We start from the raw sequence: 20,937 nt of genomic DNA, 5'->3' as shown, positions 1-20,937 counted from the left end.
GACCCCAAACTTGCGTCTCTTCAAGTCATGACCTTCTGTTAAACTCTCCTTCATCTACGACACTCGTGGAGCTCTTTCGGCAACTACTCTCTTCGACCATCTTTATTTCACGCCAATTGGATGGTTATTGGAGAGTAGCTATGGCTTCTTCGACATCCTCAGCGACTTCGTGCCGCGTTGTGGACAACACCATGCGTGTCTGGGCTGGTTCATGTCGAGGTGGATTTGATTTTACACTACTTTTCGAGGAAGCTATTCTCGAAATACTTCCAATTGCATTAATCTTAATAATTGTTCCTTTCCGAATCTACCAACTTTCGCAAAAACGGCCCAAGGTTGTTGGTTCATGGTTGCTTCTGCTTAAACTGGTAAGTTTGTTTTGCTTCTTCCTCTTCTTATTTATTTCTCCGAGAAGCCAAAGTCAGAAGCAGTGGAACATCAAATCATGAATTCACCTGGCTAACCTGCGTCCTTCACCCACTACCAGACTGCTTGGCTGTTTTTTTTCGGACTTCAAATCACCCAAACAGTTCTTTGGGCTCTGCCTTCCGCCGATGGCACGAAAGCTTCTCTCCCGACAAATGCCATCTTGACCGTCGGTGTCCTGTTTCTCGCTGCACTCTCGTATGCGGAACATGCACGGTCTGTCCGACCGTCTTTCATTTTGAATGCATACCTCCTCTGCAGCTTGCTTTTCGATGTTTCTCGGGCTAGAACCCTGTGGCTGCGATCTGCGAATTCCTTCGACGACATCATTGCAACTGTCACTACAATTTCAGTGGGGGCCAAGCTACTGCTTGCTATTCTCGAAGCTGTCGAAAAGAGACATATCTTGAAGTCTGAATTCCAAGGTTATCCTCCAGAAGCGACTGCTAGTTTCTATAATCGATCCGTCTTCTACTGGCTGAACCCTGTTTTCAACGTCGGATTTAGCAGTATACTTTCTATTGAGGATCTCTTTCCTCTGGACAAGGAGCTGAGCTCTGAAAGACTGCTGGCCATTTTCGAAGAACGATGGAGCAAAGGTAATTTAAGACAGTCAATTCCTAAACAGACTTTCAACGATGAGCTAACTCTCCATAGTCAAGAGCAAGACCCCCAATACACTTCACTTGGAGTGTTTGAAGGCGGCTAAATGGCCCCTTCTTACGGCGATTCCCGCTCGGGCGTGTGTAGTGGCATTCAACTTTTCGCAGCCGCTCCTTTTAACACGATCTCTTTCTTATTTTAATGAGCCGGTGAATCAAGCGACCAACAATATTGGCTACGGGTTGATTGGTGCTTATGCTCTCGTTTATCTTGGTCTGGCTGTGAGTAGTTCGGTTCTCATGAACTGGACATCAATTGACAACTATCTAGGTTTCGATGGGGCAATACCAACATATGACTTACAGAGGTATCAGCATGGCTCGTGGTATCCTGGTTACCATGCTTTATAAAAAGGCCAGCGCCCTCACTCTGAGCGATGCTGATCCTGCTAATTCGCTCACATTGATGAGTGCGGACGTTGAGAGAATTACTCAAGGTTGGCAAACTATGCATGAGATATGGGCAAACTCGGTTGAGATTGCGCTAGCAATTTATCTCCTAGAACGCCAATTGGGAATCTCATGCGTTGTTCCTGTCTGCGTGGCTCTTGGTAGGTTCCATCTAGATATCTCTGGGCTTCGAAGCTACCATACTTCCATCTGTACTAACATTTCACCAGTGGCATTGATCGGGTCTCTCGTTGGAATGTCATTTGTTGTAGCACGTCAGGCAAAATGGCTTGAGGCCATTGAGCGAAGAATCTCGTCTACCTCTGGTATGCTGGGATCGATCAAAGGTGTCAAGATGCTGGGTCTCCAAAACTCTTTCATGAAGTTTGTTCATGGCTTGCGTCTTGATGAACTAAACATCTCTAAGAAATTCCGTACTTTACTAGTGTGGAACATGGGTTTCGGTATTTATTCTCCTTCCATCAGAATTGACCTCAATACTGACCGTAACAGCCTGGTTGACCCGGATCTTTGCGCCGATTTTCACCTTTGGGGTTTACGAAGGTATCTCCAGTAACTCTCTAACTGTCACACGAGTTTATACTTCTCTGGCACTGTTCTCGCTCCTTTCCGATCCATTATTGACACTGGTCATGGCGCTCATGTCTTTTGCCGGATCCGTGGGATCATTTGCTCGTATTCAAGAGTTTCTCGAAAAGGAGGATCATAACGACCATCGACGACAATCACCTTTTCTTCCTTCATTAGAAGATCTGGGCGAAAGCAAGTTCCTCTCTAAGTCTGGTGATATGGATTTGTCCTCAAGTAACTCCGCTTCCGTTGAATCCTTCAAGCGGGGCTCAACCTCATCGACGATGAACTCTGGAATGATCCAAAATGGAACATTTAACTGGGATGCAGAAAAAGGACCCGTATTGAAAGACATTAATTTCAGCATTCCTCGTGGAAGTTTTTCGATGATCATTGGACCATCTGGCTGTGGCAAGTCTTCTCTTCTCAAGGCTCTTCTTGGTGAGATGCCCTGCACAGATGGTAAGATTGAACTGTCTTCAGGGAGTGTAGCCTTCTGTGACCAGACGCCGTGGCACATGAATGGCACCATCAAAGACAGCATCGTTGCTATGTCAGACTATGATCCCAGGTGGTATGCTACCGTTATCCAGGCATGTGCTCTTGAAGAAGACCTCGGACAATTTCCACGTGGCGATCGGAGTGTCATTGGGAGCAAGGGAGTAGCCCTCAGCGGCGGGCAGAGTCAACGCATTGCCCTTGCTCGAGCTGTCTATGCTAGACGAAAGATTATAATTTTGGACGATGCGCTGAGTGGGCTTGATGCTACTACGGAAAATCGCATATTTCACAGCCTTTTCGGTCATATGGGACTCTTGAGAGAGACTGGAACCTCTATTATTGTCGCTTCATCTTCCGGTAAGAACTTTTGATTCTACATATGCTGTTCACTCGCTTACTATTACACAGTGAAACGTCTTCCTTACACTGATCACATTGTCGTTCTCGACACCGAAGGCCGTATAATGGAACAGGGAAGCTTCAGTGCTCTGAACAAAACCGGTGGCTACGTTTCCAGCTTTGGGCTCACTGCCGCCGATTGGGATTATAAGCCCAAACGCTTCTCTGAGTCTCCCAGTTACAGCACTATTGACTCCATTGAAAAGGAGAAAGAATTTCTGGAGCCAGAGCCACTGAACCGAGCCACCGGAAGTGATCTTGGAATCTATACCTATTATATCAATGCAATTGGATGGTTTCCTGCTCTGGTCTTCGTGGTTGCGATGGCGGGCTTTGTGTTCTGCATTTCGTTCCCCACGATTTGGGTGCAGTGGTGGGCTGAGTCTGACACGATCCACCCCAGGGAACGTGTCGGTTATTACCTTGGAATTTATGTGATGTTGGGCTGTGTTGCTATGATCTCCCTGATTGTGGGTTGTTGGCAAATGATCATTACTATGGTACCCAAGTCTGGAGAATTCTTCCACCGTCGACTCTTGACTACCGTCCTCAGTGCACCGATGCTGTTCTTCTCCACAACAGACAGTGGCTCCATTCTCAACAGATTCAGTCAGGACCTCCAACTCATTGACATGGAGCTGCCTATTGCGGCTATCAACACTATTGCCACTGTATTTCTCTGCATGGCGCAGATGGCTCTGATCGGTGTCGGGTCGAAGTATGCCGCCATTTCTTTCCCACTTGTTCTTGGAGTTCTCTTCCTCATCCAAAAACTCTACCTAAGAACTTCGCGTCAGCTTCGTTACATGGATCTTGAAGCTAAGGCTCCTCTGTTTACCCATTTTACGGATTCTCTCCAAGGACTTGTCACTTTGAGGGCTTTTGGCTGGCAACATGGTATGGAGAAGAAAAATATTCAGCTTTTGGACACTTCACAGCGGCCATTTTACTATATGTTTGCTATCCAGAGGTGGCTGACTCTTTCCCTTGACTTGGTCGTTGCTGGGATTGCCATTCTATTGATTGTCCTCGTGGTCGTTCTCCGTGGAACTTCTCTGAATGCAGGCTCAGTGGGTGTTGCTCTCCTCAACGTTATCCAGTTTAGCCAAACCATCAAACTAGTAGTCACTTTCTGGACCAACCTGGAGACCCATATTGGGTCGATTCAGCGCATCAAAGACTTTACTCAAACTGTCGAGTCGGAGGACAAGCCAGGAGAAGATGGCGAGATCCCTCCAAACTGGCCTTCGAAAGGCGCAGTAAGCTTCCACTCAGTTTCTGCGGCCTACAGGTAAGACTCTTCCTACTTGACTTCAAACAAATTTGACCTATTGTATGCTAACATTGGGCACCAGACCCTCGGAGCCGGTTCTCAACGATGTGTCTTTAACTGTTAACGCAGGTGAAAAGGTCGGCATTTGCGGCCGAACAGGAAGGTTCGTCAATAATCTGACAAAATGAATCGGTTGATTTGAAAATTCTACTTTGAACCAACTCTGACATGGAATACAGTGGCAAAACCTCGATGATTATGAGCATTTTCCGCATGATCGAGCTGACGAATGGTATGATTACGGTCGATGGCGAGGACATCTCTCGACTACCGAGGCGCGACATTCGATCCCGTATCAATGGAGTCTCGCAAGACTCTCTACTATTCAAGGGAAGTGTCCGACTCAATGCGGACCCGACAGGTGTCTGCAACGATCAAGACATCTTGGCTGCGCTGAAGACCGTGCATCTCCTTCCCGCCATTCAGGAGAAGGGAGACCTAGACACCGACATCGATGAGATCCACCTCTCGCACGGCCAGAGGCAGTTGTTCTGCCTTGCTCGGGCAATTCTTCGTCCGGGAAACATCCTCATTCTCGACGAGGCAACCAGCAAGTGAGTGAATATCCATTTATTGTCTCACCCCCTGACGTGTTCCCTCGCATTGCAAACGTCCCCACATCTACTTCTCCTTTTTTCTTGTATTTCTGACTCGTGCTTCTTCCGATTTAATTTCTTTTGTTCCTGCCTGTCACTCATCCCCTGCATATGCGGCTTGATCTGAGCGCCCCAGCACCGCCCACTTTTCTATTTCTGCCCCTTGCAGTACATGATGTTTGCTAATCTCAAACAACAGCATCGATACCAAGACAGACGAAATCATGCAACGCGTCATCCGTGAGAAATTCTGCAATCACACGATCATCTCTGTTGCCCACAAGCTCGACACCATTCTAGACTATGACCGTGTTGTGGTGCTGGACGCCGGCCGTATCGTAGAAAACGGCGAGCCGTACGCGTTGCTGACAGAGCCCAAGTCTCACTTCAGCCGACTCTACTCCAGCGCCATGGCCTCTGAAGACTCGGATTAAGCTTGTACATGATCTTGTTCCCGAAATGTCTCTTCTTGTTTGGGTTTTGCTCCCCTTCTTTTGCATTATGGCACTGCACAAATTGAGCCCTTTTTGCCTTGCTTGCTTGCTAGCTAGCTACTGGCGAGCTTGCTGTTTTGATATGGCGCACTGATTTATTTTACTTTACGGTACATATCGACGTCAACATACAGAGTTGGTTGCCAGGCGTTTTGTATTTCTGTCTCGTTTTTATTGCTGATACGCTTGGGATGCTTTTATTATCATGACTCTCGGTTATTCGGGCTGTCAGCGTCTGAGTGTATCATTTCTCTTCTGCACTCTCGTTGACTTCATTTTGGACTCTTGACAAGAGTTTGGCAACTCGATTGGGTGGATTGTCTATAATCTGATATACTCGTGCATATCACTTGGCTCGCTATTAATGATAATCAAGGATAATACTTGAAAATCAAATTGAATGACCTATATTTCCAATTTACACTTGTGTGACCATGCTTTCGTTACTTTAAACTTAAAATTTACTTCCATATTATTCAAGTAGTCTCCCCTGCGCTTATGGTAAAATTTCTTTCCATTCGAATCTCCAGAGCTCTGTCCAAGTGGTTTTCACGGGGTGGCTATCCACATTCTCCGCCGTCACAGGCCAACGGGGAAACCCATTTTCTATACATAGAGCAGAAGCCTATAACATCATATTTAATTCATCAATTATTACATCAGGGAATTCTCTTTCTTCTGTAACCGAAGTGGCTGATTTTTTCACACTAGTGTTTCTCATCACCGCTGATATTCATGGCTATCTTTCACAAATATCTTGTCAACTTTCAACTAAAATCTATTCCTAAAGGAGAATCATTATATTCAGGATATGATTGGGGGGCGAAGCTCTTCCCAGTGGCATAGACGGAGGTTGTATAATTTGAAATATATATTTCATCTGACTTGGTGTTCACACGGCTAGCGAGTGAAAAGGCATCGTTTAGTAAGCACTTTTTGAGAAGGGGGCGGGAGGCTCCCTAGGTTAACTTTGTTCTCAAAAAGTCCAGGCATCGGACATGGACATTCGCCTCTTTGGGCGCAATTTGAGAATACGGGAGGGGAGGTAGCCAATCGCCGGAGGCGTACGGGCGGTAGCGCACACCGTCATTCAGTGTTGTAATAGTATTGGCTTCAATGTATCGCCTGCAAGAATCGCTCCACTACCTAGGGTCGTCTTCGTAGTTGCAAACCCAGATTGACGGAACATCCCACTCCAACCTTCTGGTTGGCTGATACCTATCATGAGCCGTGAAGTACGGATGACAGCCAAACACCGCCTTCCAGTAGTTGAACCCTTTCATAATATCCTCAAATACTGCACATTTCTGTGACTTATTGTATTTTGGAGCAAAGCGGCAAGCCATTCATAATATTTTGCCACCAAAAAGCGCTGGAAAAAAGGAGTAAATAATGAATACATGAGCTCCTATTGGGGAGTATAGATGCTAGGATAGTGCGACAGCTTGGGTACTGCCTAAGTTACTACTAGTACTAACTACATCATGATGTGCTATCAACTTGAATGAAGCTGGAAATATACATTGCGGGTCCCATGAACTTCAAATACCAGTGGACTTGGAACTTGGTATTACCAGTACTAACCTTGGAAGATTTATGGATGTACTACGAAGTATGATACTCCTACTTTAAGTTTATAGGAACCTACATGCATATCCTTCAAGTCTTCAAAGATAGGGAAACGAATGAAATTCATTTCGTTGGGTAGAAACCAAAAATTTTCCGTGGTATGATCTTGCCAATGCCCCCCAATAGCTCCCAAGTCATCAATAAGAGTCTAATTTCGCGATACGCACACAAAGCTAGGCAATTCAAGTATGATATCGCATTAATGTATGTAAAAATGGTCAAATCTAAACGATTTCTCTAGTTTTTTTGCCCTTCATAAGAGCAGTGATCTCTCATGAACATGGCCGCATCGAGTCTCGATAAAACCGATTTCCGGCCCGATAAGGGCATGACGCGTTGACGCGTTCACGCGTTCATCCACATTCCAATCATCAATTCCTGGTGAATTACCCCACTGGGGTTTCTCTTATCCAATTCAATGATATAACTATTTTCTCTGCATCCCAGAGCGCTAAACCAAACCAAGCCAAGTCTCCGATATCGGGGCGCGGGGGCGGGCGCATCTTCATTTACCTATATCAGATTAGATCGCTGATCGTCGAGCGAATCAAACTCTCCTGGACACCCATGACATGGAGATCAGAAAAACGAATGGCTATACGTAACCGCAGAAGCCGCTCGAGCACCACGAAAGGTAACATTGAATATATCTACGGTATAAACTCAATTCGTGAGATTCAAGTATAAATGCAGTCAAATGAGTCCCATGAACTTGAATCAATCGATTTTTCCTTCTATCGTCTTTGAAGATTAAGATCTAACATCAGATTTTGCGGTTTCAATTGATTGAATACTGTAAAAACTTTCATTATGGTTAAGGCTGCTTCGCTTTACATATTGGCTGCCGCCGCACTCGTAGTTGCTGATCCAACCGTTTATCTTATCCGACATGGCGAGAAGCCAGATGATGGTGATGGGCTAAGCTCCCAGGGCCTTGAGCGTGCACAATGTCTGCGAAATGTTTTTAGCTCGAGTTCCAGCTACAACATTGGCCATATTATGGCGCAAACCCCTCAAAGTGGTAAGTAAATATTTTGAATGTTAGCACATCAACCTTTTTGGGAGTTTATGTTATTTGCACGGGTCGAATTCTTTGAAAGCCAAATTATATTTGCTCAAGTAATCCCGTTACCAATTATTGTCATCTCAAAAACTTTATGTATCTAACAAAGAGAACAGATGGCAGCCGTCAGCGCCCCTATGATACCGTGGAGCCTCTAGCAGGGGACCTGGGCCTGACTGTCGATACTTCTTGCGACCGGGATGACCCTAGCTGCGTCAAGGATGTTGTCGATGGATATACCGGGTCTGGAAATATCCTGATCTGCTGGGAACACGATGCCCTGACCGACATTGTTGATAAACTAGGCGACGATGATGCTCCTGATTATCCCGACGATAGGTATGTATTAGTCGTCTTTCCCACATATGCTACTTTCGATCTGCGGATCGACTGTCTCATCCAAGTAGTCGGAACTTTTGAAGCGAGACATGCTGACTTCAATACAGCTTCAAAATTATCTGGACTGATCCTTCACCTTATGACGATATTACGTCCAAGACCAGCGAGAACTGCCCTGGACTAGATGACTAAAGTCTCATGCTAAGATAGAAAAGTAGATAGATTCCTTTGGATCTACTATATGTCTTTATCCTTTGTGTATTTGGATGCTTGTAGAGTCTTCCAAGATTATATAAACAAACACCTACGTGAATACAGTATAAGACTTTTTTGAAAAATCATTCTGATTGTCACTTGAAATGGATGCAAAAAGTAGATCATCTTACTATAAAAGGTTCTTTTGCGAATAAATAGAAGAGAAGTTATTTCTTTTGAGCTCTGAGAGCCAAACCCCAAAATAAAGTGTTTCATCGTTCAAATAAAGGGATAACAGTAATAAGACTTCTTCAGAAACCGAGGGTTTCTATTTGCAAGGGCTAAGTGCAAAAAATAACATGTCGCATGGTGAATCGGAGCTCATGCTTGTATCACGAGGCATGAAGAAGGAAGTCCAGACTCTCGTTAATATTCGTACATCCAAAGCAGTTAACAAATGCGTCGTACTATAGCACAATACGCTCAACGTTTATAGCTTCTAGGTCAATTGTGTCAAAGGACATGCGAGTATTTGATGATTGATACCTTTATCTCAATTGATAGTAGGAGGGTCTGAAACTACCGGAGGATCTATGCAAAATCAGTCACTTGTCAAAGGCGTTGAATAGTTGAAATGCTTACTTGGGCTTTCGGTTGTACCATCCTTAATTGAGGTAGTATCAATTCCCTGATCGAGTGGTTAGAATCAAGTCTTATAAATTAATTGAAGATCAGCATACCAAAGCAATATATCCAAGGACTCCGTTTTTGTAGGACCTTCCGCCGAGCGGTTCGGTATCCATGATGGTCATTGCACCGGCTGCGATAATATTTGTTAAGAAATGATGCCCTCAGTCTTGGGAATAAAGGTTGTGCCGATGACTTACTATATGACTCATTGGTGTAAATTCCATCATTGATATTCTTCAGGCGGGAGATCTGAGTATGGCTGGCATATGGCTCCAGAGCCATGATCTCCTCTTCCAAGTCCTCAGCGAAGAATATCTGTCCCGTGCTCACGATCGGCCGTGAGAGATAGTACCATTCAGAATGACGCTCCAGTTTGTATGAACTTGAACATGGATGTGAATTGCACGTTCGATCTATTACCAGCCAATCGATAATGAATATTCGTAAAATGGATAGATCATGATCAACATACATAGAATCCAGGGAATACAGTCTGAAAGGAGGTCGCGCCATGCTTGTCCGTGGGCCACATGCCCCGGAGCCACGTCTCACTGTCGGTTGAAAGGCCCTGAAAAGAATGAGCATCAATTCAAACATCAAATAAACCTCGGTAAAATGTTAACCTCTAGCTTGGACTCGGGAAGTCCACCGGACGTGGAAAATGTCTTTCCAGTTTTTTCTTTATACACCGTTCCGAATGACTCGTTGGGATCCAAGCCGGTAAACGAACTGAATGATCCAGTGGCGTTGCAGTGCTGTTACAAAGTAGTCAGTTCAAATATTCTGAACGATTCGAATCAATGACTGCGATCATGCATACCCAAATATCCACCAGAACACCGGTCAGAGGCTCACAGGTATCGATGTCCATAAGAGCAATATCTAGGACAAGGGGGACACCTTCTTGTTCTTCTGCAATGTCTTGGTGAAGTGCCTGGCTTCTTGGGTACCAATAGGGTCCCTCGCTCACTTCTGGGGTCAGAAGGGTGGTGCCGTTCTTCAAGAGATCATACTTGGGAGCTTGGGCGTGGATCTCATAAGTGGTTTCACCATTGGAATCCCGTTTGGCCATTTCTCTGCGGCGGAGGGCATGTCTTTTTTTTTTACCTTCCCCGACAGTGTTGGAGCATTGTTGTACCTTTTCAGACCGCGCTGCCAGCTCTGATGCACTGAACTGTGCATGTGGCCCCTGATGAGCTGTTCTCTGTTAGAATCAGAGCAAAATTCAACTAACGGCTAGAAAATACCAGATGCAAAAAAGCCAGAGAAGGCAATGGCGCCAATAAGCGTCGATTCAAGAAACATTGTCTTTGATTATTGCAAGTTTTGATGATTGGAATGAATCTTGGAAGTGAAATATATTAGGATACGGCAGTCTCAACCTGACTTTATATACATTTCTTAACTCGCCTACTACTGCCGCGAGTGACAAATAGAACTCGGCTGACTCTACGTGGACCTATCTACTTCTAAGGATGACGCTTTAACCCACTTCATAGCACATAATCAATAGTGGGGACCAAGAAAGATCCTGATGGTTATTTCCGTCGCACACCTAATGTGATGAACCTCTCATTCGCTTTTCGCCATGAAGCCACATTCCTACGCGCTCCCTAAAGCAGTAAAGACAGACCTGCAAGTTATAAGCTGGCCCTTTATCCCAATTCTAGTGCTTACATCTGTTTTCGGGATTTTGAGCAAAGTGCTTACCCGGACGAGTCTTGATGGCTCGGCACGGAACTGTTTTACAAAACCGGGTTGAATGATTGGATTCGCAATATGCCTAGCGTATCTCCCTGCAGATTCCAGTGGATCTAAACAGATCAGGGGCCTTTAACGATTGAAACCCCAAGGTACGCGCAATCAGTCCTACCGACTAGCGTGGTTGTGTTCATATTGTGTCTCTAAATTGGGTGGAGCCCACCCGGATATCTATGTCCGCCCCGAACAGCGATAACCAGCCGTCCAAAGGGTCCCACACAGCTACTGCCCAGCTATGGAATTCTCTGCTTATTGAGATAAGCTTTTACAGCTACTCCAGAATACTTGCTGGACGCGAAGTATAACTTAGAAAGTATTTCAGATAGAGATATCTGGGAAATGATCCCACACGAGGCTCTAGTCGCCTCGCTGTTGGTGCTGCCCCGGCTACTCCTGACGCGGATTGTTACTTTTCCTGGCCGGAAATTCAAGCAAGGGGGTTCAGATATGCTGCTTATCGCACAAGATGATGAGCTTATGCAACTTGTTTCTGCGGGCGATATAGACAAAGCCTGTTGATACTCGCTGGGGAGGGGACCCAGAATGTGAAATTTAGCGCTTGGTAGATACGTATATCAACCTTTAACGTCTATTACGCAATATCTGTACTTTAAACTCTGAATAAATACACCGTAGAACAAGAAGTAGAGATACAAGTCAGAAGATAATTAGAAAACTATTTCCTATATGCAATTTAAATATTTAAATATTAGAATAGTAGTATCAATGCTCAATCTCGCAAAGTTACCTACTTAATCTTCCAAGATTCGAACTTCAAATTATAGGATGTCCCTGCTAGGTGTTGTAGTTGTCTGCCGGTCTGAGATAGGTGAAATGGGGGGTTTCCGCCGCTGGACGCTATCTTCAAACAACTTGAAATGATCGGCATGTCTCTCTCTCTTCTTTTCGCCCTTTGACTCTAGCTTGTCTGTATGCAATAGGAAAGTGATCCGTAGACACAAATTTCCGCTGCGAGGCGGATAAGCTTCTCTGTGGCTCCAGGTTTCCGCTCATAGATTTCCGCTCATAGATTTCCGCTCGGGCGGATAAGGATGTCGGGGAAACCTGGGGAAACCCCGGGCTGGGGTAACCCCTCATTTTGTGGCCTGCATCAAGTCTGAAGAAGGGAAGTAAATAAGCCGGTCGAGCCAGCTTGTCAAAATGTTAGTGTTTAATTGACTTCATAAGTCGCCAGAAATTTAATCATGGAGGTGGAAAATCTCAAAGACAATACCAGCCATCTGGAGATATCCTAAAACTTTCTCCAGAAGAGGCCACTTTCGAAGGTCTTACTTCAGATGAAACTAGAAGCTTTGAAAAAAGACGTGGGTATCAATGAGTTCCAAGTATACCTTCTTTCTTGATTTTGTATTGACTCAGACTTATGCTAGTTGTTCGCAAAATTGATTTGCATCTAGTCTCATCACCATGTCTGCTTTTTATTTTCAGTATTCTAGACCGTTCTAACATTGCAAATGCACGACTGGGCGGTATGCAGGAAGACCTAGGTCTTGAAGATACTCAGTACCAGACTGCTGTTGCTATTATGGTAAGTATATACTCTGAAAACTTGGAAAAGAATATGAACTAATCGAGCTCGACAGTTTGTTGGTTATTTGCTTGGCCAAATACCGAGCAATGTATTTTTACGCGTGTCAAGCCTTCCCGATATATACCAGTTGCCATTTCTATCTGGGGCGGTATTTCTATATGCGCTGCGGCTACCAAGAATTTCACTGGCATAATGGTTGCCCGAGTACTGTTGGGGTTGCAGTCTCCCTTTTTCCCAGGTGCACTGTACGGCCAACCTTTTCTACCTTTACTATAATAAATTACTGATGACAGCTATATTCTGTTGGTCAGCTCTTGGTATAAGCCACAAGAAATTGCACCTCGCGTTGCAATTCTCTATTGTGGCAACACAATTGCAAATGGATTTGGTGGACTACTCGCAGCTGGTATCTTGAATGGTCTAAATGGCGCCGGAGGTCTTGCCGGTTGGAGGTTCGCAATTCTCCTTCCATTGTCCAAAAGCTTTGAAGCTAATGAAATACGAAAGGTGCCTGTTCATTATTGAGGGCCTAAGAACTGTTGTTGCAGGTGATCTTTCAGTGTTTCTACTTCCTGACTTTTTCTTCGATCTGGTCAGCGCAAATGGCTCTCGGAACAAGAGCAAAGATTTTCAGAATGGCGACTAGCACAGGCAGCCAATGATGCAATTGATGCGAATGGATCGATAAAACAGGCTCTTATTGATGTATTTACGAATCCTAAAGCTTGGATGCTCATTGGTTTTCAAATCTGTCAGCTAACTTCTCAAACATGGACGTACTTTTTCCCAGTAGGTACCCTTATCATTCATCGACAATATTTTAGAAAAAACTAACAATTTGCTCGTATTAGTCTATTGTCAAGACACTCGGATTCAGTAGTACTGTAACGCTCCTTATTACTGCTCCTGTGTATGTATTTGGTTTCTTTACTTCCTTCGGAAATTCCCTTCTGCCGCAGCACACGGATAAGAGGGCAATCCTGATTGTATGGCCTCTGATTGTCGATATCGTGGGAAATGTCATGTTGATCACCACACGTTCCACCGCGCCTAGATATGTTGGCATGTTTTTGATGTGTGCTGGATCATATTCCGCATTTAATGTGGTTCAGGCGTGGATCGCCAGCACTGTACCGCGGACCAGAACTAAGCCAGCCATTATGTATGCCATGGTCAATTTGTTTGGTAACTCTTCTAATATTTACTGGTCATACTTCTTCCCCAGCTCTGATGAGCCTCAGTATCGTATGGGGGGCATTATTCTTTCTCTTGGCCTTGGCCTTTGGCTTCGACAAATGAACAAGAAGGCTTCTCAACAGGAAAGCATGGATGGTCAACGACGGTAGAAATATCTCTGGTAGAAATCAGGGTCGCCCACCGGTATATGCAATAAATTGAGAGTCTGTCATATAATTTTGAAGTGAATGCAATACCGATCCTATGTCGCTCTTGTCTCCATATACCAAGCGGTCCTTATCTTTGAACAATCTATAAAAAAAATCTTTTTTTCTTTCAAATAGGTCACGTTTGTTTCAGTCTTCCTTATCAAATGGATATCTAATGGGGAATCTTATTTAGGCAGGAAAGAAGAGAAGAGTTTATTTGACGAAAACTCGCCCATTTAGACTAAAAAGATATTACAGAGTTAACGAACCTTAAAAAACTTCATTTGCTATACAACACACGGAGTGAATACTGGATGGATAAACAACAAAAACATACAACAGTCAGGATTCGCATGTGGTCACCCACCATACTACTAACTGACCGGCGTGTGGCTTAAGTACGGCTGAGCGGACGGGAAGCCCTGTTCTCCACACCCTGTGGTCGTATGTGGTAGGTTAAGCTTTGGGGAAAACTATATAGGCTAGCAAACGACTTGTTAAACGAAACGAAAGTATTCTCATTCACTTGAAATATACCGGGCATGTTACAGAAATTCAGAATGCAGTGAAACTGGGACCGATAATGAAAGTGTTGATAGTATTAAAGGTATTCTTCATTATCAGTCAAAAGTAGGCACACCTAAGACTAGCCCATATGACTATGGTATTGACTCGTGTGTTTCGATGAAGATGTCAGAAATTTGGTCCCAATTGTGTCAAAATCCGTTGCCTCCGCGGAATGGAAATATTTGGAAGATGTGACCGTAGGGAAAAATCTCGAAAATCTGTTCCGCTGGAACTTGAATAGCACAACTATGCAGGTCGAGTGGGATAATCCTACGTTGCTTCAAATTTATCATCATGAAACCAATTTTTCCGCCTCCAGCGCTGTCATTGAACTTCCCAATGTCGATGAATGGGTTTACCTGATTATCAATACAACTATGCCAATAGCCCATCCGATTCATTTGCACGGCCATGATTTCTTCATTCTTGCTCGAGGTTCAAATCCTTGGGACGGCACTATATCCCAAAACAACCCCCCACGAAGAGATACAACGATGCTCGTAAGTGATGGCTATCTCTTCATTGCCTTTCAAACAGATAATCCCGCTGCATGGCTTATGCACTGTCATATTGGTTAGCATACCGATGAAGGATTTGCCTTGCAATTTGTTGAGCGGTATGATGAAATCAAAAGTCTGTTCGATTATCATTCTCTCAAACAAAACTGTGATTCTTGGAAAGCCTATGATTCCACATACGATATTGAACAGGAGGACACGGGTGTTTAATTCACTTGACGTAAAGTTTACAGACTTTTATGGAGATTTTCGGAGAACACATCATCTTGGCTTGGCATTACGAAAATATATCAATTTAACTGCTTTTGACTTCTTTAACTTCGATCTTTCAACTTATACTACCATACGTGCTGTCATATTTATAAGAGCATTGGTTCACAAGCTCTAACGAACCGTCCAGTTTCCTGTATTGCATTAAGAAAGGTATAGCGATGTCTCTTAACCAGAACCACCTTTTTCGCGACTGATTTAAGATGTATCAAATGCTCCGGCGATACGGCTAGCTACGAGTAGGGCATCAGCCCTGCCCAACCGCAGTGAATATCCGTTAGAAAGTCGTGTCAAATGATCAAAGCCTGTCACTGAAAATAGACTGAAATCCATGGCGAGAGACTCCACAGCGAAATTGAAGTGATACTCCACACCTCGCCGGACGCTCAACCGAGGCATTTTCTTGTGAGGCGATGGGCAAATCGGAGCTTTGCCCATCCGTGGTTCTTTAATCCATAACTTATCGCGCACTGACCTTCTATACCTACAATCTCTAATTCCAAGGTGGCGGCATTCCCCTTAATCTCAAATTCAGGATCAGTGATTGCATATTTTTCCAGTGGAAGTACTGTTCTTCAACTTGCAACGCTCCCATTAAAATAACCCAGCCTCAAATATATTTCGAAAGGAATGAATACGGCGAAGAAGATTAATAAACCTGCTGCAGTGGAACCCACGGCGCCCCACCTACTAGGAAAAACTGAGACGGGTTCTTCGATGCTAAATCGGCCAATTTGCGCCTAGATCAAGAAACCAAGACACTAAGTTATTTGCCGGATTAGAGTACAATTGGCGTGCGATAAGAGTTTAATTGGTTTTATTCCATTAAACTTTCTATTCATGCAAGGAAGGCTTCAAAAAGAAAATGATCAGAGAAGCCAAATCCAAATTGCTGTTGGGGATTTTAATGCAAACATATTCATCAAAGACGTTCAAGTACAGGCGGTCTTCCACTAGAGAATATGTAATATTCGAATATGCCCAGGTGAGCATTGAGGCACGCCCCCATGCGTTAGTCTGCACATACATTAGACTGGAGATAGTACTTCCAAGTAGTCTCTGGCTCCGCGCGTCACCTCTAAATTTGCCTTCAGACTGCCGTAGGCTAGGGTTATTTTTCTACTCTATCGTTGGGGTACTCACGTTGACTAGTATCAATTTGGACATCAGCTCACAAAGGTGGGGTTTACCGTGATCAGGTGGTACTATTGTATCATCGATGGTTTGTCTCTCTTTAAACATGACATCGACCGCGAAGGTAGCTTTGGGGGGGGGGGGGGAATCTCAAGTTCTTTCCTCATTATACGCCACGAACGAAGTTTGAAGCAAACTGGAAGATGGCATCGAATGATGTTGTTACCAAGAAAGCCGATATATCTGAAACGCCACAAGTAGACTTGGAAGCGGAGAGTAGCAGCCCAGACGAGAAAGATTGGGTATATAAATCGGACAGAGCAGAGTCTGCTGAGCTTACGCAAGTGGAGGCATTCAGTTGGAATGTTGAGGGAGACCAATCACCTTGTATGTTCACGCTCGTCAGTTTGTTCGGAGTGTCATCTAACAATATTATCCAGTCCCCGAAGTCGCCGCATGTGTTTCGAACAAAGATGACTCGACCATCAAATGCAACAGTAAGTACTATGTTTCTTAATGATGACTGAGCTGTTACTTATATTTATTGCCGCAGCTGTTCGGGCCTGGATTTTGATGACAATCTTTGTCATAATTTTTTCTGGGGTCAATCAGTTCTTCGGTTTGCGATATGTGAGTCCTGCGTCCTGCGTTGAAGAAACTTGGAAGTCACATTTCTAACAATTCCTCAGCCTTCACTCGCAATCGGCTATGTTGTGGCCCAAATCCTGGTGTTCCCTATTGGTCGGGCATGGGAGAAGTTGCCCATATGGACTGTGCCTCTATGGAGATTCTCAATCCTGGGAAATTCACTGTGACGGAGCAAGCGTTTATTGTGATTGTAGGTACCCTTGATTTGTGAATCTCGGCCAAGTAATGTTAAGAGCCAGGACTGACCTTCCCTCATCAGTGTGTCAATATCAGCGCTTCCATCGCCTACGCGCTGGGCTCAATGGTGGCGATCGAGAGTCCTGTATACTGAAATCGAAACTATGGAGCGGGTTTCTCCTTCCTGTATCTTCTCACAACCCAGATTATAGGGTGAGTGATACCGAATTGCGCCGCATATTCCCGGGATTTCCTACCCTAACTTTCCCCTTCTCCCCATCACTCTCCACCTCCAACTTCATCCCTAGTTAGATACCAACTCGATGAAATTAGCCAATAGCTCCTCAGCTTTGGTCTGACTGGACTTGCTCGCCGATCGATTTTCTATCCCGGAGCCGTGATCTGGTCCACCTCACTTTCTTCGACTATTCTTTTCCGCGCACTTCATGAACCCGAAAGTAAGGAGCCTACAAATGGTTGGACAATTACTCGGTATCGCTTTCTTGCAAACTTAACGGCATTTGCCTTTGTTCTGTTCTCCGCACCCTGTGGTCGCATTTACAGCAAGCTCCAGAGAAAGAGCGATTTGAATTTAAGAGCAAGCAGATGTACATTGTTCGAATTTAGTCTAACAATTAAATAGAGGTGGGTCTATTACCTCTTTATATCATACACTATAAAATAGACCTGAAGGGGTTTGAGCTCGCCGCCTTCTTCTCAACTTCCAAATTAATGTTTATCTTGTACCATCCCTTTGCAAACTAAACCCCTTCAATGCTCTTGATTTCAGAAAGAGAAACTCGGGGACTGTGTCCCTAAAATTTAAGACCCCCTTTATTCACCTCTGATCTGTTGTTTGAAGGTCGAGTCGTTCGGCCCAAAAAGAATGTGAGCAACAGGTTCCTAGCTTGGCAGGTATGCGAGCAATAATTATTGATAAAATAAAAGGACGAGAATCGCGTCTTCCCCGTCAAATATATGATTATCCTTTGTCAAGTCCCCCTTTTCCGGAAATATTCACAACGATGGCGCGTGCAAAATGGCTCGTTCCAACGGTGGTAAATCTAGCCGCATTGATTCAAGCAGCTCAAGTACACTTTTCATTAGAGCTTACCTGGCAGAAGGGGTCGCCGAATGGAGTAGAGCGAGAATTTATCTTCGTCAATGATCAATTCCCTGGCCCGCCTCTAATCCTAGATGAAGGTGATGATGTTTCTGTTAGTATGACTTTGAATACCTATTAGTTTCAACTGCTGACCATGTAAGATCGAAGTGACAAACCATCTACCTTTCAATCAATCAATCCATTTTCATGGGATCCAGTATGACTCAGTTCTTCACTTATACTAAGTTTCTGGCTAATTGGCGTGATATTTTGCGGAGTTTAGGCAGCAGGGTACCCCATGGGCTGATGGAGTATCTGGTCTTTCACAATGGGGCATACGACCAGGTCAGAAATATACATACAAGTGGCATGCGGATCAATATGGAACATACTGGTATCATTCGCACGATAAGGCCAGGATGATGGATGGCTTGTACGGTGCCATCTACATAAGGTTAGTCTGTTTTGTAGATGTTTCATCTGCTATACTAAGTTCAATCCAGACCATCGTCTGGCGATTCACCAGTGTCAATGATCTCGAGTGATCCTACAGATATAGAAGCCATGGAGAATGCTCGAAGAGACCCGCAACTTGTTCTTCTTTCCGATTGGGACCATCTAACGTCGGATGCCTATATGCAAGCCGAAATGGATACAGGATATGATATTTTGTAAGTTTACAAGCCAAGTGTCGGAGATCCCCAAACTAATTCCAATAGTTGCTCTGATAGTATTCTGGTCAATGGCCAGGGTTCTGTCTATTGCAAGGATCCTGAAGAGTTGACCGATATGCAAGCACCAGAAGTCAAAGCTATTGTGAATGCAACTCTAACTGACAAAGGGTGAGATCTAATCTCCTTCATTCAAAATCAGATATCCTTTTTCTCACAACTAGCAGATGCGATCCATTTTTGCCACAGTTGCAAGGCTTTTGGGAGCACCATCCCGATGCACTTCCAGGCAATTTAAACTCCGGCTGTATCCCGAGTGAGGGCCTTCAATCAGTGTTCCAAGTCGACTCTGACGATGAATGGGTTAGTTTTAACTTCATCAGTGCAGCTGGAATTAAAGCTCTTGTCTTATCTATTGATGAGCACCCAATGTATGTGTACGAAGTTGATGGCCGTTCAGTCGAGCCACAACTCGCCCACTCAATACCGATATACAATGGACAACGATACTCTGTCATGGTACGTCTAGACCAAAACCCAGGAAACTACACAGTCCGGATAGCAGGAAACGGTAATCAAGTTATCTCTGGGTTTGCAACGCTTAGCTATAGAGGTGGAGATGAGAACCAGCGCCAATCCATACCATACATCACTTATGGAGGGCTTAATACAACATCTTCGGTTATCTCATTGAATACTACCAGCTTACCTCCATATCCTCCAATTCAGCCAGCAACCTATGCCGACGATTTTCATCTTCTCACCTTGGGCAGAATCAACTCATCATGGGAGTGGACTTTGGATGGCACTTCATTTCTTCCAGCAAACCTGGCTGAAATTCAGCCCGTTCTTTTCAATCCACAAACAACTGAGTTAGCTTCTGCTCTCAAAATAGAAACCAAGAACAATACCTGGGTGGACATTGTTTTTCAACTTGCGATTCCAGAGGGAACCTATCTTCAGCCCCCTCACCCAATCCACAAGCATTCTAACAAAGCTTTTTTGATTGGTGCAAGCCAAGGAAAATTTAACTGGAGCTCTATCAGTGATGCAGCAAAGGATTCTCCGGGTAGCTTTTACGAAGTTCCCACATACAGAGACACATTTGTTACTTCACCGGCTGGTGAGGCTTGGGTTGCTATTCGATATCATGTTGAAAACCCAGGCGCGTTTCTACTACATTGTCATACAGAAACGCATCTGGCTTCAGGCATGGGGATGGTTATACTGGATGGCATAGATGCTTGGCCTGAGCTTCCAACTATATGAACAATCGGAAATTTTATATTCACCGTGAAAACACTTCATGGAGGGCGGGTTGTGGTATACGAATACGAAATGGAACAAATGCGCACTGAGATGTATATTCATTACTCAAGGAGCAATAATAGCGTGGGAAGCGTTCTCTAGGATTAAAACTTTCAATTTCTTTAATTTACGAAGATATACATGTATAAAGAAATTTCAACTTCATAGCTACTAAGCGATTTTCAAGCAAGAATAGGAGGCCAACTTTAGAACATTCAACATATGCAGTATTTCATAATATACTAGTATTGTTGAAACTTGAATTACGTGCATATACTAGTACTAGAAAAGGTGAGAGGCTTTCTCAATAAAATGATTATACACTGATTTATATTACATCGTACAGGCTAAAAATGCATTTTGATCAAATATTCAAACAGTTGATAGTCTTCTAATCACCTTGAAATAAGGCTGCTCTCTCTTTACAGTTTGAGGTCCTCTGGCATTCTCGTCGGAGACCCATGAAGCAAACTTGACTTGTTAATTGCAATGGAAACCCCGCGTAATCGACCCTTCAATGAGACTGCAATCAA

The 20,937-nt window shown here is 44.2% G+C and overlaps 7 protein-coding genes across 7 annotated transcripts; 6 read left to right on the top strand and 1 right to left on the bottom strand.

Annotated features, from left to right (window-relative positions):
- Positions 1-191: 191 nt before the first annotated feature.
- Positions 192-5,332, top strand: abcB (uncharacterized protein; the record flags this gene model as incomplete). Its single annotated transcript, XM_056921449.1, has 10 exons — positions 192-368; positions 488-1,025; positions 1,084-1,310; positions 1,360-1,639; positions 1,709-1,942; positions 1,992-2,927; positions 2,979-4,260; positions 4,325-4,405; positions 4,482-4,856; positions 5,098-5,332. The coding sequence occupies 10 exons, from the start codon at positions 192-194 to the stop codon at positions 5,330-5,332; spliced, it is 4,365 nt and encodes a 1,454-aa protein (XP_056779486.1).
- Positions 5,333-7,831: 2,499 nt separating this feature from the next.
- Positions 7,832-8,615, top strand: N7478_005234 (uncharacterized protein; the record flags this gene model as incomplete). Its single annotated transcript, XM_056921448.1, has 3 exons — positions 7,832-8,042; positions 8,201-8,423; positions 8,531-8,615. The coding sequence occupies 3 exons, from the start codon at positions 7,832-7,834 to the stop codon at positions 8,613-8,615; spliced, it is 519 nt and encodes a 172-aa protein (XP_056779485.1).
- A 556-nt stretch (positions 8,616-9,171) lies between these two features.
- Positions 9,172-10,613, bottom strand: N7478_005233 (aromatic compound dioxygenase; the record flags this gene model as incomplete). Its single annotated transcript, XM_056921447.1, has 8 exons — positions 9,172-9,209; positions 9,261-9,306; positions 9,359-9,438; positions 9,506-9,623; positions 9,781-9,876; positions 9,932-10,063; positions 10,129-10,505; positions 10,556-10,613. The coding sequence occupies 8 exons, from the start codon at positions 10,611-10,613 to the stop codon at positions 9,172-9,174; spliced, it is 945 nt and encodes a 314-aa protein (XP_056779484.1).
- A 2,200-nt stretch (positions 10,614-12,813) lies between these two features.
- On the top strand, positions 12,814-13,146 carry N7478_005232 (uncharacterized protein; the record flags this gene model as incomplete). Its single annotated transcript, XM_056921446.1, has 2 exons — positions 12,814-12,866; positions 12,915-13,146. 2 exons carry the CDS (start codon positions 12,814-12,816, stop codon positions 13,144-13,146), a joined length of 285 nt encoding a protein of 94 aa, XP_056779483.1.
- Positions 13,147-13,391: 245 nt separating this feature from the next.
- On the top strand, positions 13,392-13,967 carry N7478_005231 (uncharacterized protein; the record flags this gene model as incomplete). The annotated part of the gene is made up of 2 exons (XM_056921445.1): positions 13,392-13,397; positions 13,473-13,967. The coding sequence occupies 2 exons, from the start codon at positions 13,392-13,394 to the stop codon at positions 13,965-13,967; spliced, it is 501 nt and encodes a 166-aa protein (XP_056779482.1).
- A 2,731-nt stretch (positions 13,968-16,698) lies between these two features.
- N7478_005230 (uncharacterized protein) lies at positions 16,699-17,474 on the top strand (the record flags this gene model as incomplete). Its single annotated transcript, XM_056921444.1, has 4 exons — positions 16,699-16,882; positions 16,936-16,992; positions 17,185-17,333; positions 17,403-17,474. The coding sequence occupies 4 exons, from the start codon at positions 16,699-16,701 to the stop codon at positions 17,472-17,474; spliced, it is 462 nt and encodes a 153-aa protein (XP_056779481.1).
- An 871-nt stretch (positions 17,475-18,345) lies between these two features.
- abr2 (laccase abr2) lies at positions 18,346-20,365 on the top strand (the record flags this gene model as incomplete). The annotated part of the gene is made up of 5 exons (XM_056921443.1): positions 18,346-18,537; positions 18,716-18,879; positions 18,929-19,096; positions 19,145-19,241; positions 19,346-20,365. The coding sequence occupies 5 exons, from the start codon at positions 18,346-18,348 to the stop codon at positions 20,363-20,365; spliced, it is 1,641 nt and encodes a 546-aa protein (XP_056779480.1).
- Positions 20,366-20,937: the final 572 nt, after the last annotated feature.

The sequence above is a fragment of the Penicillium angulare genome (assembly GCF_028827245.1).
Source record: "Penicillium angulare strain IBT 27051 chromosome Unknown utg000004l_segment0_segment0, whole genome shotgun sequence".
In the NCBI taxonomy this organism is placed as follows: Eukaryota; Fungi; Ascomycota; class Eurotiomycetes; order Eurotiales; family Aspergillaceae; genus Penicillium; species Penicillium angulare.
This window is presented reverse-complemented; position numbering and strand designations above follow the sequence as displayed.